Source organism: Mustela nigripes, chromosome 1, assembly GCF_022355385.1.
Source record: "Mustela nigripes isolate SB6536 chromosome 1, MUSNIG.SB6536, whole genome shotgun sequence".
NCBI classification, from domain to species: Eukaryota; Metazoa; Chordata; class Mammalia; order Carnivora; family Mustelidae; genus Mustela; species Mustela nigripes.
The window spans coordinates 42,522,080-42,538,485 of NC_081557.1; the positions used below are offsets into that span (position 1 = coordinate 42,522,080).

Here is a 16,406-nt window from a genome sequence, read left to right on the forward strand (position 1 = left end):
CGGTGAAGTGTGTAAACCTGGCGATTCACAGACCTGTACCCCTGGGGTTAATAATACATTATATGTTTATAAAAATTTGTTTTTAATTATTAAGAAAAATAATAATACTTCTGACTCATAAAACATGTTCATCAAGTATTTACTGGCCAAGTAGAATATTCTATGCTCTCTGGGGGAAATGAAATGTATAGGGCATGGCTCTTCCCCCTAAGAATTCATAGTCTGGGATGAAAAATGACTTGTGCAAAGTTTACTATCTAAAAGGGGACTTGGGGAAAGTCTTATGGGAAGCGACCTGGAGCTGGGTCCTGTCCGATAGACCGGACGGCTTGAGGAAGACACAGCCTGACATAGGACGGCTGTGGGAAAGAAGGCCTTGAGGAGTAGGTAGGTTAAGCCATGTTGTCGAAGGCCTTGGAGGCCAAATCGCCTTATCCTGTGGATAATGAAGCCTCTTCAGAAGTTTTTAAAAGAGAGACAGCAGCAAAATGAAGCGAAGCTGAGCCGCTGAAGGATCTGCCCTCGGCCATAACTGCTTTTTGGATTTAGTCCAGATTCTCTATGGAAGCAGATACCCTAGTCACAGTCTGCATCCTTTTTAGAAATCTTATGAAATATTCAAGAAATTCTTTAAGAAAGTTCTTGTGTTCTTAATTGAGATAATATCAAACCAGCAGTGATGGTAAATGCATTGCTAAAATAATTATTAAGAGATTTTTGGATTCTGTCAAAGAATAGCAAATTTTGGGGATGCCTGGGTGGCTCAGTGGGTTGAGCCTCTGCCTTTGGCTCAGGTCCTGATCTCAGGGTCCTGGGATAGAACCCTAAATCAGGTTCTCCGCTCAGCAGGAAGCCTGCTTCCCCCTCTCTCTCTGCCTGTCTCTCTACCTACTTGTGATTTCTCTCTGTCAAACAAATAAATAAAATCTTTAAAAAAAAATAGCAAATTCTGTATCCAGTCACATAATGCATTGGAAGTAGAATAAAAAATTCCTAAGAACAACTGTTTTATAATGTAGCAGTTATATCTGCTTATCCTTCTGTTTTGAATCATGCAGAAAAGAAAAATAACCTAAGCATTTATGTGGCAGAGTCCTCTAGACACTTTGCAGATGTTAACTGCATGCATAAAAATTTGTTCTAGACGTATTAAAAGACAATACAATATTTTAATACAGTATTTTACAGTGAAGAAAAACTGGATTATTTGCATAATAAATAGCATTTTGTTTTCCTATTGCCTTAAAGTTCATTTCAGAAGTACATTAGTACTAATGTACTAATTGATCTATTTTTTTTCTGCTCTACTTTTAGGGTCTTAGTGTTAATGTCAGTAGATCATGGTGATCTCTGTTGATCTTTCTTGAGAATCTGTGGGCCAGGGTTATACCACTTCACCCCAAATGACAAGGGTAGGAAACCTTGGGCAGGAAGGCTTCAGCCCTAGTTCAAAATTTGTCCCCTATTGAAGAAATGCAGCATTGAGACTGTGATCTTAGAGATGTTTTCAAACACAGGTGAATGAATGCTCATCTCAGAGTCTTAACTCCTTTTCTAAAGTACCTTGCAGGTTCGGTACTTTTACCCTCAAGCATCATTTGGATTGGAAAAGATAGGTCTATCTTCTTCTTTTCCTCTTGGGTGACCATGTTGAGGTTTGTTTTGTTTTGTTTTTCTCATGTATTTTCTTTAGCTGGTCCTGCTGTATTTCTATGTGTAAGAGGAGGAGTGATTTGTTCATTATTCCCTACACATGTATCCTTAAGATCTCAGTGCTCACACCTTGGTACACTTTGTGTCCTGATTGGATCAGCTGAATCTCTGAACTAGCTGGAATTATCACAGGGCGTCCCAGCCAGCCAGTTTCAGAAAAGAGCTTCTAAGAAGAGCTTCTTAGACTGATACTTATTTTTCAGCCAATTTTGAGCTTGTTCACCTGCAAGAAAAACTGAAGGAGACAGAGGAAGCTATGGAAAAATTAATCAACAGAGTGGGACCTAATGGTGAAAGGTAGGTTTTCATATAACCGGACTCAAGATTATTACCCATTTAGAGGATCCATTAAAAATTTTGCTTTTCTTTGATTTCTGAAGCACTTACTTCCATTTTATAGAATTGTCAACATACTTGTCATTTACATATTATTTCTCACTAAGCATTTCCATTTTCATACCATATGCTTTCAAGAGTCTCAGCTTTCAAGAGTCTTTGTTCAGTGTTGTGCATATCACTGTGAGGAGAGGTTTATGAGCAGTTCTGCAGGGTGAAATAACCAGGTTCTAATGAAGATGATTCCATAGCTGATATAATAATCTGATTTTACCTAAAATTATGCCTTTTTAAATCTGCTTGAGACAAAAAGAAGAAGGCAAATATGATCCGATTAGGCATTTGTATTTTGTGTTGACTATGCCAGAATTGGATTAGACATGTCAGGTAGGTGTCAGGAGTCCAGCTGGCCCTTTAGGATGCCCCACATGGGAGACAGCCTTCCTGTGACAGGGCTGGGTGAAGATCTGAAAAGGTGGCTTCAGGAGGTTGATGAAAGCAGGCAAAAAGGAAGAAAATATGGATGTGGGAAGGCGAGGGAGGAAAAGCCAGAATGTGAGATTGAGAACAAAGAGGGATTTAGTCTCCTCTAGGCCTCTGACAAGGATGGAGGAAGAGCTGGGACGTGAGTGGCAAAATCTTATGTGCTAAAATGTTTCTCCTGCGGCTCTGTGGGCTCACAGTGGAGTCTTCGCCCCAGAAAACTGCTCTACCATGGCCTCTTCTGTTTGCTGTCTCGGTGGTCCTGTGCCCTGTATCCTTTTCTCAGCTCCTTGGCCCCAGCTTATGCATCTTTGACTAGATAAGGCAAGAGTGAACATCTTCAGGTTGCAGCTCCCTGGCTTGGGCTTTTTCTACAATGTCGGTCTACAGTGCTGCTGAAATGACATTTATGTGGCTAAACCTTGCCTATCTGCACCCAGGAGCCTTGACCACCTTTTGGTCAAGAAAGCAGAGTGACTGTGCAGACTCTTTGCCAGAGTGGTAGAGGAATGTGTACATAGGTACGCACGAGTATACCTCAGTGAGTGTGTAGTAAAATTTGATACTTGCTGAGTACTTACTAAGAACCCAGCTCGGAGTCAAGCACTTCATATACATTATCTAATGTCAGAGTATTTGTAGGAATGACTAAACCAATTTGCGCAACAATACTTTTCTGATCTTTTCTGCTCTTACCCTGTACTACTCAAGTCTGGGTGGGGAACTACCAGCCTTTTATGGACCCTTGCCCCTCAAAAGTATCTCTACCCTGGCTCTGGTTCATTTGAATACACATGCCACACCTAAGGGTCATGAAAACCATAGATGAAAACCTGTGGGCAGGGCCTCCCACGTGGGAGACTGAACAACTGGGCCTTGGAGTAAGAAGCCAGAGGAAGATATTTTCTCACTATTATTGCTGTTCACACTCCCTTAGCTCAAATCACATAGCTCAACCTTACCACCTGTATGTACCATCTGTGCATTGCCCAAGTCAGCAATGCAGTACTGTGACCCTGACTTTCTGCTTTGTGCTAGGGTTACCTCTCTGTAAGGCAGAGGAGTTGTCCCCACCCTGATGCTGGAGTTGTGCCATCTCATTATTTTTCAGGCCACAGGTCCTAGCTCAGAACATTTACTCCTGGTGGGATGTTAAGGTGTAGACTCCTTGAGAACCCATCAATTCCAGCCTGCCACATGACAATGATTGTGTAAAACATTTTCCACCATAGTTCTCAGGAGCTAGGGATCAGCTCTCCCTCCACTGCAGAGAGCATAGCTTGTGGCTCCCTTTCTCAAATCTGTAATCTTCCAATCCTAAAAACGTGACTTTTTCCCTGTCACTCCTAATCCAACACCTCATATCCTTATAGGTAGTCCCTATGAGACTTCACCTCCAAGCTGAAAGGTCCTGGTAGCCCCATGTTTTATGTTGTTTTCCTTTTTATATTTCTATCCTTTAACCTTAGTGTTGTGGCATTTGTTCTTCTACAAGTCTGTGTTTTTATGATTATTAGAAGAGCCCCAAATATCCCAGTATTTTTCCATCAGATCAAAATTGAACACATTTCCAGGCTCTAGGAGTCTAGGAGAGGATTTAAGACACAGAAGACATGTTCCTTTATGCCTTTGAACTCCTTTTATAGAATGTCAATTCCATAATTGTAAGATTTTCTTAAAATTCCAGAAATACACAGTTTCTGAAACTTCATCTCAGTGCTTATGTAAGAATCAAAATATGGGGAAGGTTTTTAATATTATCTAATAAAACTTTTAGACAACTTTTACCTGTGAGCGATATGTCTGTGCATGTGTTTAAGCCTTGTGGAAGGTTCTTATTGTATCATGTTATGCCTGATACTAAGCACAGTATACCTCCCAAGGACATAAAGACTGAGGAAAGGATCAGAATCAAGGTGTCCTTACTTCTGTCCATAGGATCAGCAACATTTCCTTTCTGGAGCAGCATGTCTGGTTGTAATCCTTCACCTCCTGGAAGCATGGTGTGGCCTGAGGGAGCAGTGAGGGTAAAGCCTGGGGCAGAAGATAGCCATAGCAGGCATACTGAAGACGTGTGTAGTGCTGTAGATTTAGGGCATGGACTGCTGGGATGTAAACTTATGGAGGACAGACTTAATCTGTTTCGTTCATTGTGTTCACATAGTAGATACTAAGGAAATCCTAATTGTTGAAAAAGGATAGATACTCACTTTTGAAATAAGCATTTGAACATGTATTATAGTAGAAGAGGTAATCATGGCATTCTTTGCTAAGATCGTCTCCTCATTTCCTGACTTCTGTATTCAGGATCCTACTGAAAATGTCTCATAGATGATCTTCCCTTCTTCAGTTAATAAACGTCTTTTGAATGAATGAATATATAAAATGAGAATCATCATCTATCCCCAGCTGACTCTACTCCACCTTTAATATTCATCTCTGAAAATGGCTTCACCATCTACTTAATCATCCAAAGCAGAAATCAGTATTATCCTTGATTTACCTTTTCCTTCACTTCCTATATCTCTTCAGTCATCCTGTCTTGTCATTTCTTTCAAACTAATAAGTCTGTCTCCCTGCAAAAGACTCTAAGCTCTGCTAAGGCAGAGATTATCTGTTAGTCCCAGAGCCTACCACAGGTCAACAGTAGGCTCTAAAAAAGTGTTAGTTGAAATGGAAAAATGAGCAAGTGAGTGAATGAATGCTTTTTTAAAAAAATATATAGTTGACATACGGTGTTCTGTTAGTTTATACATTACATAGTAAGTGTAGTTACCATCTGTCACCATACATTATTACAGTATCATAGACTATATTCTTTATGTGGTATTTTTCATCTATATGACTTAATTATTTTATACCTGAAATTCATACCTCTTAATAGTGTCCTTTACCTACTTCACCCATTCCCCCCCACCAACAATCACCAGTTTGTATTTGAGTCTATTTCTGTGGGGTTTGTTTGTTTTTGATTTCCACATGTAAGTGATAAAGTATTATGATATTTGTCTTTCTCTGTCTTTCTGTCTGACTTCTCTTTCTCTGTCTTATTTCACTTAGCATAATATCCTCCTGGTCCATCCATGTTGTGAATGACAAGATCTCACTCTTTTTTTATGGGTTAGTAATAGCATTCCATTGTGTGTATTTATGTATATATATGTGTGTTATATATAATTATATATATTTATAGTATATAGTATGAGTATATATGTGTGTGTGTGTGTCTTTTTTATCCATCCATCCCACTGATGGACACTTGGGTTGCTTCCATGTCTTGGCTATTGTAAACAATGCTGCAATAAACACAGGGGTGCATAGTTTCTGAATTAGTGTTGCTGTTTTCTTTGGGTAAATGCCTGTAGTGGAATTACTCGACCATATAGTATTTCTATTTTTAGTTTTTTGAGGAACCTCCATACTGTGTTACACAGTGGCTGCAACAATTTACATTCCCACGAACAGCATAAAAGGAAGAGTTCCTTTTTCTCTGTATCCTCACCAACACTTGTTATTTCTTATCTTTTTGACTCTAGCCATTCTGACAAGTGTGAGGTGATATCTTACGGTTTTGGTTTATATTTCCCTAATTAGTGATGTTGAGCATCTTTTCATACATCTGTTGGCCATCTGTATGTCTTCTTTGGAAAAATATCTGTTTAGATCCTCTGCCTATTTTTAACTGAATTATTGGTTGCAGCGGGGGCAGTTTGGTGTTGAGTTGTAAAAGTTCTTTATATATTTTGGATATTAACCCCTTATCATAAATTTCAATTGTAAATTACTTCTCCCATTCAGTAGGTTGCCTTTTAGTTTTGTTGATGATTTCCTTCACTGTGCAAAAACTCTTTATTTCAGTGTAGTCCCAATAATTTGTTTTTACTTTGGTTTTTCTTGCCTAAGGAGACATATCTGAAAGAATGTCACTAAGGCTGATATCAAAGCAATTATTTCCTATGTTTTCCTTTTTTTTTTTTTAAGATTTTATTTATTTGTCAGAGAGAGAGAGCGCGCAAATGCAGACAGAGGCAGAGAGAGAAGCAGGCTCCCCGCCGAGCAAGGAGCCCAATGGTGGACTCGATCCCTGGACTCTGGGATCATGACCCAAGACGAAGGCAGTAGCTTAACTGACTGAGCCACTCCTATGTTTTCTTCTAGGAGTTTACGGTTTTAGGTATCACATTTAGGTCTTTAATCCATTTTGAGTTTATTTTTGTGTATGTTGTAAGAAAGTGGTTCAGTTGTATTCTTTTGCATGTATCTGTCCAGTTTTCCCAATACCATTTATTGAGAAGACTGTCTTTTCTCTGTTGTATATTCTTGCCTCCTTTGTTGTAGGTATGGGTTTATTTCTGGGCTCTATCCTAGTCCATTGATCTACGTCTATTTTTATGCCAGTACCTTACTGTACCAAAGTGATAACTACAACTTTGTAGTTTATCTCGAAATCTGGGATTGTGATACCTCCAGCTTTGTTCTTCCTTCTCAAGATTGCTTTGGCTTTTCAGGGTGTTCTGTGGTTCCCTACATATTTGTTGTAGTTCTGTGAAAAATGCTGTTGGTGTCTTGATGGACATTGCATTGAATCTGTAGATAGCTTTGGGTAGTATAGAGGAACACCTAGCTGAGTTTGAGGTTATTCTTCCATCCGTAAATGTGGTGTATCTTTCCATTTGTTTGTGTTGTCTTCAATTTCTTTCACTGATGTCTTAGTTTTCAGAGTATAGGTCTTTAACCTTGTTCTATGGAAGGGAGGCATATGCAAAATGATCTCCAAAGGCCTAAGGAGCCATAATATGGAAGAAAAAAGCTGAAGAATCCAGTTTGATAACAAATGGGTTTATTAAAGGGAGTTATGAGCAGAAGTGTGTTGTGGGTGGCTGCAAGACCAGTAGATCTCCACAGTCCCACCTACTATAAGCCCTGCTTTTATAGGCTTAGAGACTGGGGAGTATATGCTGGGAAACCTGGGAGGAAATGTTTTAGGATCACAGTCGTATCTCCAGAGAATATCAAGGACATTATACCTCAAGGGTGTACCTAAGGGTGTGGTCAAATAAAGAGGATGTGTTGGGGGGCAGTGCTATACCAAAGAAGGCCTCAGGTCACGGATGGTCATCATGGTGGATTTGTGCAAGATGGTATTAGTCTTGTTCACATGCACTTCCTTGGTTACATTTATTCTTAAGTATTCTTTTTGGTGCAGTTGTAAATGGGATTGTTTTAATTTTTCTTTCTGCTACTTCATTGTTAGTATATAAAATGCAGGTTTCTGTAAAATAGATTTCTGTATACTAGTTTTGTATCCTGCAGCTTTACTGAAAAAGGTGGAATAGGTTTTGGTAGAGTCTCTAGGGTTTCCATCTATAGTATCATGTCATCTGGGAATAGGAACAGTTTTACTTGTTCCTTACCAGTCTGGATACCTTTTGTTTATTTTTTATCTGATTGCTGAGATTAAGACTTCCAGTACTATGTTGAACAAACAGGCAAGAATGACCATTCTTATCTTATTCCTGATCTTAGAGGAAAAGCTTCCAGCTTGATGTTTGCTATGGGTTCATCTTATAGCCTTTATTATATTGGGTATGTTCCCTCTAAGCTCACTGTTGAGACTTTATCATGAATAGATGTTGAATTTTGTCAAATGTTTTTTTGCATCTATTGAGATGGTCAGAATAATTTTATTCTTTGTTTTGTTAAAGTAGTTTTTCATGTTTTTGTGGCTATTGAGCCATCCTTACATCCTGGAATAAATCCTGCTTGATCATCGTGAATGATCCTTTTAGCATTTGACTGGATTCAATTAGCTATATTTTGTTGAGGATTTTTGCATCTTTGTTCATCAAGGATATTGCCCTTAGGCCTTTACTTTTGACATAGGACAAGCCTGTATCATGTGGTAGCTCATGTCGTTTTCTTTTCTCTAATTTTGCTTCTCTTCAATTCACTTTCTCTTCCAAACAAATGGATTATGTTTTTTTGTTTGTTTTAACCCTTTAACAGGTCTCTCTTGCTCTTAGTAAAGAATAGAATCTTTGGGCGCCTGGGTGGCTAGGTGGGTTAAGCCGCTGTCTTCAGCTCGGGTCATGATCTCAGGATCCTGGGATCAGGTCCCGCGTCGGGCTCTCTGCTCAGCGGGTAGCCTGCTTCTCTCTCTCTCTCTCTCTCTGCCTACTTGTGGTCTCTGTCAAATAAATAAATAAAATCTTTAAAAAAAAAAAAGAATAGAATCTTTAACTTGGCTTAAATGGTCATGGGTGACATGGCCCTACATGGCCGTATTATCCTAGATGGCCCTACACCCATGGCCCTTTGTTGCTTTATCTTCCTCTCTCATTCTCTCTGTGCTCCAGCCACACTGACTACTGCTTTTCCTCTAAAATACCCATCTTCTTTTGCTTCCAGGACTTTGCAGATACTTTTTTCCCTTTTTGACTCTCTCCCTGACTCCCATCCCACATGCCCTTATTTTAACTCTTTTTATAGGTCTCTTAGCATCCTATCCTGAACCTCAAACTCAGCTCAGTGTTCCTCTGATGTGCTTCCATGCCACCTAGGCTGGCTGAATATTTTAAGTACCCTATTACTTTCTGATCTTCTGTTAACTTTTCTGTGTTCCCTTGTGCCCTGTAATCTTCTTGAAGATAGGAAATTTTCATTGTTCAAACTCGTATTCCTGGTGCTGGTGCACTGACTGTGTCAGAACATGTTGAAAGAATGAATGAGGTAGGATATTAGCTGTCTGATTTCTTTTTTTAGATTTTACTTACTTATTCATCAAAGAGAGAGAGAGAATGCACAACAGGCAGAGGCGGAGAGAGAACCAGGCTCCCTGCAGAGTAAGCAGCCCCATGCGGGATCGGGACTCAATCCTAGGACTCTGGGATTATGGCCTGAGCCGAAGGCAGGGACTTAACCAACTGAGCACCCCCCGCATCCTATAACTGTACGATTTTTGTAGCTGTCCTTTATCAAGTTGAGTAAGCTCCTTTTTATTTTTTGTTTTCTGAGCATCCCCCCCCCCCCGGAGGGAAATTTTTTATTTATTTTTTATTTTTTATATACATATATTTTTATCCCCAGGGGTACAGGTCTGTGAATCACCAGGTTTACACACTTCACAGCACTCACCAAAGCACATACCCTCCCCAATGTCCATAATCCCACCCCCTTCTCCCAACCCCCCTCCCACAGCAACCCTCAGTTTGTTTTGTAAGATTAAGAGTCACTTATGGTTTGTCTCCCTCCCAATCCCATCTTGTTTCATTGATTCTTCTCCTACCCACTTAAGCCCCCATGTTGCATCACCACTTCCTCATATCAGGGAGATCATATGATAGTTTGTCTTTCTCTGCTTGACTTATTTCGCTAAGCATGATACGCTCTAGTTCCATCCATGTTGTCGCAAATGGCAAGATTTCATTTATTATAAATTAATATTGTGTGTTATTTTGAAATTTTTTCTGATTTGAGATGATTATAAAATTATTTAGTCTGTTAAAGAATAAATGAGGTAAATCTGAAGAAAGTACTTCAGGTAAAGCAGGCTGTCTCAGAAATATCTTCTCTGGCACCTAGTTTGATTTGCTCTTTGCAGCCCTCTGTGGTTGTCAATGGCAGTTATTATTTTCTCTGTAAGGAGCTGTATGTCAGAGTAAGTGTACTCCAGGGATGGCATTAGTTTTCTGTGGCCACTGTAACAAATGACCATGAACCTAATGCTTTAAAATAACACCGTTTTCATCTCACAGATCTGTTAGATGTCCTACACTGGACTAAAAAGGAAGCAGGACGGCATTTCCTTCTGGAGGCTCCAGGAGAAAATCCATTTCCTTGCCTTTTTCAGGTTTTAGAAGCTTCCCACCTTCCTTGGCTCAGTGGACCCCTTGCTCCATCTTCAAGGTCTGCAGCAGTGGGTTGCAACCTTCTTACATCTATTACTCTGACCTTTTCTGCCTCTGTCTTCCATCTTTAAGGACCCTTATAATTACATGTGTTCTCACAGATGATCTAGGATAATGTCTATTTTAGGGCCAACCTTAAATCTATCTATAGCTGTAAGTCCCCTTTTATATAAAGTAACATCATTATAGGTTCCAAGGATTAGGATGTGGACTTTCATGGAGACTGGGGAAGGGAACATGATTCTGTCTATCACAGAAGCTCTGTGGAAAAGGAGGAATTTGGATAAGCCTTGCAGGATGAAGTGATCTCCTCAGGCAAAGTTTGGGGCGGGGGGACATTTCAGAAGAGAGGGTAGTAGCACAAACAGCAAACAAGATAAGTCAAGACTTGTTTTTGGAACAGTATGTAGTCCTGAGTAACTGGAGTAGAACATATCAGAGTTGGAGTAAATGGGTAGGAGCAAGTAAGGGGAGAAAAAGCTAGAAAAATAAACTGGGCCCAGACTGGAAGGCCCTGGATGGTATGTATGCTGAGAAGTTTGAAATTCATTGTCTTTATAGTGGAATGCCTATAAAGGCTTTTGAGGAGAAATGTGATCTGCTGTACTTTAGAAAAGTAACTCTTCTAGTAATAGGTAGAGCAGCTATATGCTAGAAGGTATGGAAAAAACTCTAGCAAATCAAGGGGACTTGACCAAAGGGAGGGGGAAAAAATCACAGACTGTTGGGTGCCTGAGTTGCTCAGTCAGTGAGGCATCTGCCTTTGGCTCAGGTCATGATTCCAGGGTCCTGGGATTGAGTCCTGCATCAGGCTCCCTGCTCAGCAGGAAGTCTGCTTCTCCCTCTCTTTCTGCCCTTCCCGCCCACTCGTTCTCTCATTCTCTCTCTCTCACGCTCATTCTTAAATAAATAAAATCTTAAAAAAAAAAAAATTCAGGCTGAGGGCACCTGGCTAGCTCAGTCAGAAGAACATGTAACTCTTGATCTCGGGGTTTTGAGTTTGAGCCCCATGTCAGGTATAGAGATTACTTAGATAAATGAATATTGAGTTTTTTAAAAAATTACAGGCTGTTTTCAGGAATCTTTGGTAGCAAATAGCCAACTCTGGGTAACAAAAATTTGGAGAAGATGACAGAATTTATTGGAAAACTATGGCTTAGTTCACAATATGAAAGGAATAGCTGAAAATCCAGGTTTCAGAAAGAGGGGGAATCAGAGAAGCTCTGGGGAGTTAGAGGACAGAAACAAATGGACAGGTTCTTCAAGGTCTGCTGTCAATGAATTAACATGAAAAGTTTTCAGATCTGGCTTCATTGCATTTAACACTCAGTTTTAGGAGAAAGTACAACTGGTCCAACTTGGGTCCTGTGTGTATCACTGAGTCAGTCACTGTAGTGAGGAATTGAGTATGATGATTGGCTGTGGGCCATGTGGCCACTGTTGAAGGAGATGTAAGGGAATGGAAAACTTCACTCTAACCTTTGCACTATGAGCAAAAGAGAGGTTGGTTCCCCAAAAGGAAAACTAGGTAATAGCAATGAAAGAGAAGAAAGCGATAGAGGAGTTGGAGATTTGTGGTCCAAATGACCAGGAAAATGATACCAGACAACATAAAAACATAGAAAAGGAGAAAGAAAACAGGACTTTGGTATAAGGATCGGCTTTGAGTTCATCTTTGATTATGGTTGAGGTGCGATCAGAACATCTATGTATGTTGTAGAACAACAATAGGAAGTTTGGACATTGAGGTCAGGACCAAGGATACAAGTTTGGAAGTCATTTGGCTAGAGCTAAGTAAGGGCCATGGGGAGAGATGAGATCAAATTCTTGAGGTACATCATACTGTGTGGCAGTTGATTGCAGTCTTTTGCTGGTCTGAATTCTGTTCTAATCATGAATGGTGTTGTAAGAAACTGTTTCATTCTAGGGACGCCTGGGTGGCTCAGTTGGTTAAGCGGCTGCCTTCGGCTCAGGTCATGATCTCAGTGTCCTGGGTTCAAGTCCCACATCCAGCTTCTTGCTCAGCAGGGAGCCTGCTTCTCCCTCTGCCTCTGCCTGCCTGCCACTCTGTCTGCTTGTGCTCACTCTCGCTCCTCTCTCTCTCTGACAAATAAATAAATAAAATCTTTAAAAAAAAAAAAAGAAAGAAAGAAAGAAACTGTTTCATTCTCTGCTTTGCTTTTAGATTCAGAACTTGATGATTCCTCTGGGTTTATAATACTCAAAGTCTGATCAAGTATCTTCTAACTTGACCTTCTATTTTTCTAGCATCTTGAAATCTGCTCTGTCCAGCCTCTCCAAACCTGGCTGCTCATGCAGCTGTTCCTCATCCTGGGCCAACTAAGCCCTGGTTTTGAAGAGTAAAGTTAAGATTAACTTCATTAATAGCAAGGCTTCTAAGTGGAAAGGCCTAGATCACTGGAGTTTTGAGACTGGTTTTCATGTGTTAAGTCAGGATTCGAGGTAGAGTGTGGGTTTCATCTATGTAGAGGGATTGGTTTAATTTGTGATACTGGGTCTGCTTCCTGAAGGCATGATTGTAAGAATGGACAAGTGAGAGCCCAAGGTTTGAGCCTTCAGAAAATCCATGTATTTAGGAGGTGAATGGGGGTGAGTGAGCCAGGATCAGAGGTCCAAGGAATAGTTAAAGTGGGAGGAATACAGAGGTCTCAATAGCCAAGGGAATATAACATTGCAAGGAGAGGATGGCCCACAGTACAGAGAAGTCAAGAAGAATAAAATGCTAAAAAAAAAGAAAAAGATTCTTGGACTTGAGAGTAAAGTATTATTGATGATTTTCACAAATTTTGGTATAATGATGGAGTAGAAGCCAGATTTCAGGGAGGTGGGAGAAAACAGGTGGTAAGGAAATGGGGACCAACTAAACTGACACATACTTATTAGTGCTTGCATTGTTCATGGCACAGTGCCCGTACTGTCCTGAACTTTCCAGCGTCCTCCAGGACTATCAGACGAAACTGAGATAATGAGGACTCGATGAAAACAGTTATGTAAATTCAGAAGCTGTGAGGCAGACCATGATTGATTGCCTCATACATGATACGGACAATAGGAATATGCTTGTTTAGAGGTAAAAGAGGATGCTTTTATTTAGAATTTTCTAGGAAAGCTTCACTTGCCTGTTTCTGCTTCTCCTAGCCAACCTATCTCTTTTAAGAACTCTTAGGAGTTCTGGTTTTCCATGAGTTAGGAAACAGAGTCAAGACTGTTTCATTCAGTAAAAATGAAAATGCACTGAGTACAGTCCAGAGAAGTAACACGTGCATCCCAGGGCCAGAGCTCTGTGATAAGCACATAGCCTCTTTTTTTTCCTTCCCAGTTTTTATTTAAATTCCAGTTAATATACAGTGAAAAATTAGTTTCAGGTGTAGGATTTGGTGATTTATCACTTACATATAACACCTAGTGCTCAACACAGTAAGTGCCCTCCTTAATCCCCATCACTCACTGAACCCATCCCCTTACCCATCTCCCCTCCAGTAACCTTCAGTTGGTTTTCCATAGTAAAGAATCTGTTTCTTAGTTTGCCTCTTTTCCCCCTCCTATGTTCATCTGTTTTCTTTCTTAAATTCCATATATGAGTGAAATCATATGGTATTTGACTTACTTCCTTTAGCATAGTACTCTCTAGCTCCATCCATGTCATTATAAATGGCAAGATTACATTCTTGTATGGCCGAGTGATATTCCACTGTATATGTATAGCACATCTTCTTTATCCATTCATGAGTCAGTGGACATTTGGGCTCTTGCCATAGTGTGGCTGTTGTTGATGATGCTGCCATAAACATTGGGATACGTGTACCCCCTCTGAATCAATATTTTTGTATCCTTTGGGTAAATACCCAGTAGTGCAATTGTTGGATCATAGGGCAGCTCTATTTTTAACTTTTTGAGAAACCTCCATACTGTTTGTTGGAGTGGCTGCACCAGCCTGCATTCCCACCGCAGTGTAAGAGGGTTCCTTTTTCCATATCCTTGCGAACACCTGTTGTTTCTTGTGTTCTTGATTTAGCTATTCTGACAGGTGTGAGGTGATATTTCATTATGGGTTTGATTTGTATTTTTTTGTAATGGTGATGTTGGAGCATTTTTTCATGTGCCTGTTGGTCATCAGTACATTGTCTTGGGAAAAATGTCTCTGGATGTCTTCTGTCCATATTTTGACTGGGTTATTTGTTTTTTGGGTGTTGAGTTTTATAAGTTCTTTCTGTATTTTAGATTCTAACAAATAGGCTCTTTTAGCTGAGTCAGAAGCTCCCCACAAAGTGAGTTGTTGTAATAGTAAGAATTAGGAGTTCTGTAGAGCAGATGACCAGTTGTGACAAGTCAGGACTCCTGTACGGATGGAAAGAATAGAACTGCAAGAGGCCCGCTTACAGGTAAGATTTTAGCTGAAAGTGGGACAGACAGGCTTCTTCAGCTTCATGGCTGTGAGGCCCTTTAGTGTGGAAGAAATGGAGCTCATGGTGTTTCTGTTTTCTCCCCACTGGTAGGTCTGTGGAAAAGTTGCACTTTCATTTTCCTCACTTACCATCCTAACACTGGTGGGAGGAACACTTTTTTCCTGTTAGTCATTAAGGCTAAAGTTTGTTAGGCTAAGCATAAACAGGAACACAAACTGGAGAGACTGGCTGATTAGAAAAAATTGAAGGCACTTCTTGGAGGCTAGTATTAAAGGTCATTTTTCCTTCATGAATTTGAATGAATTCATGAATTTATGAATTTATATGAATGAATTTCATTCATTCATTCATTCATGAATTTATATGGCCATGGAATGATTTGTATTTTTAAGAGGAGAATAAGTAGTCTCTGTTAAATCCTGCCACTAAATAAAACTGGTCCCAAACCAGATCTCAGTCTTCTGAGTAGGACTTTGTCTGCCTGTGAGTGTGATGGAGAGCTTCCATCTCAAAGAAAATTGTCCTACCATAATCTTGAGCCTAATTTTTGTACACATTTGCCCAGAGTTATTCAGCTAAATTGGGATTCAAACCCAGGTTTTCTAAACGTGAACTTGAGCATTGTGCTTTAAGAATTGCATAGAATGTTATCAGAAGTCAGGAGACTTCAGTTGTAGTTCAAGTGATGACATGAACTAGCGATAGGAATAAATGTAGAATTTCCCTCTGTGGTCCTCAGTTTCTCTGGTCTAGATGACTGATTTGTCAGAATGACACAGTTCTGAAATGTACAGGAATATCTTTATTTCTGCACAAGTAGATGCAGCCTAATGATTCCATTGTTGGGCTAGGATATTTTTCCATAGTTGAGTCTAATGACTCAGTACATTTTCTTTTGATGGCCTTGCTTCATAAAAAAGTGGTTTATAGTAAATGGGTAATAAGAGTAACAGTGAAATTTCTTGGAGATTAGAGAATCAGGACAGTGAGATATACTGAAAGAACACTGAACTGAAAGCTGAAACATCTGAATACTGGTGCCAACATTGACCTTAATTCATTGTGGGACCTTGGGCAATCATTTGATCTTTTCTGGGCCTTAGTTTCTGCATTTATAAAATCAGAACACTGAACTAAAATACCTAGTTTTCAGCTGTGCATTTCCAGGGCCAATTTCTAGAATACTTACCTGCTGCTCTTGGACATCCTATTCCAGGATCCAGAAAGGTCATAATGATGTCTATGTTCATTGCCCAGGAGTACATTTACCATTAAATGGTTGGGTTGTCTAATATCTCTAAGCAGAGCACAGACTGTGACTTCTGACCAAGAAAAACGGTTGCTGCATCAGCTCCGAGAAATCACCAGGGTCATAAAAGAAGGAAAATTCACTGACAGACCCACTCCAGAGAAAGAAGCTGAAGAGGCCCCTTATATGGAAGACTGGGAAGGTAAACAGTATCTTGTCATTTCTTGGTTAGCTGTCAGCCCAGAAAAGAGTTTTTTTTTAAAGATTTTATTTATTTATTTGACAGAGAGA

General features: G+C 39.9%; 1 protein-coding gene across 5 annotated transcripts in view; it reads left to right on the forward strand.

Moving 5' to 3' along the window:
• The window catches only part of RIC3 (RIC3 acetylcholine receptor chaperone), a 63,544-nt gene that overhangs the window by 33,226 nt on the left and 13,912 nt on the right, over positions 1-16,406 (forward strand). For 3 of the 5 annotated variants that reach the window (XM_059408912.1, XM_059408892.1, XM_059408921.1), the window contains 2 exons: positions 1,917-2,010; positions 16,169-16,317. In XM_059408912.1, coding sequence (XP_059264895.1) covers positions 1,917-2,010; positions 16,169-16,317 — 243 coding nt within the window. The remainder of the gene's footprint in view (positions 1-1,916; positions 2,011-16,168; positions 16,318-16,406) is intronic. The other 2 variants (XM_059408902.1, XM_059408922.1) reach the window with 2 other exon arrangements.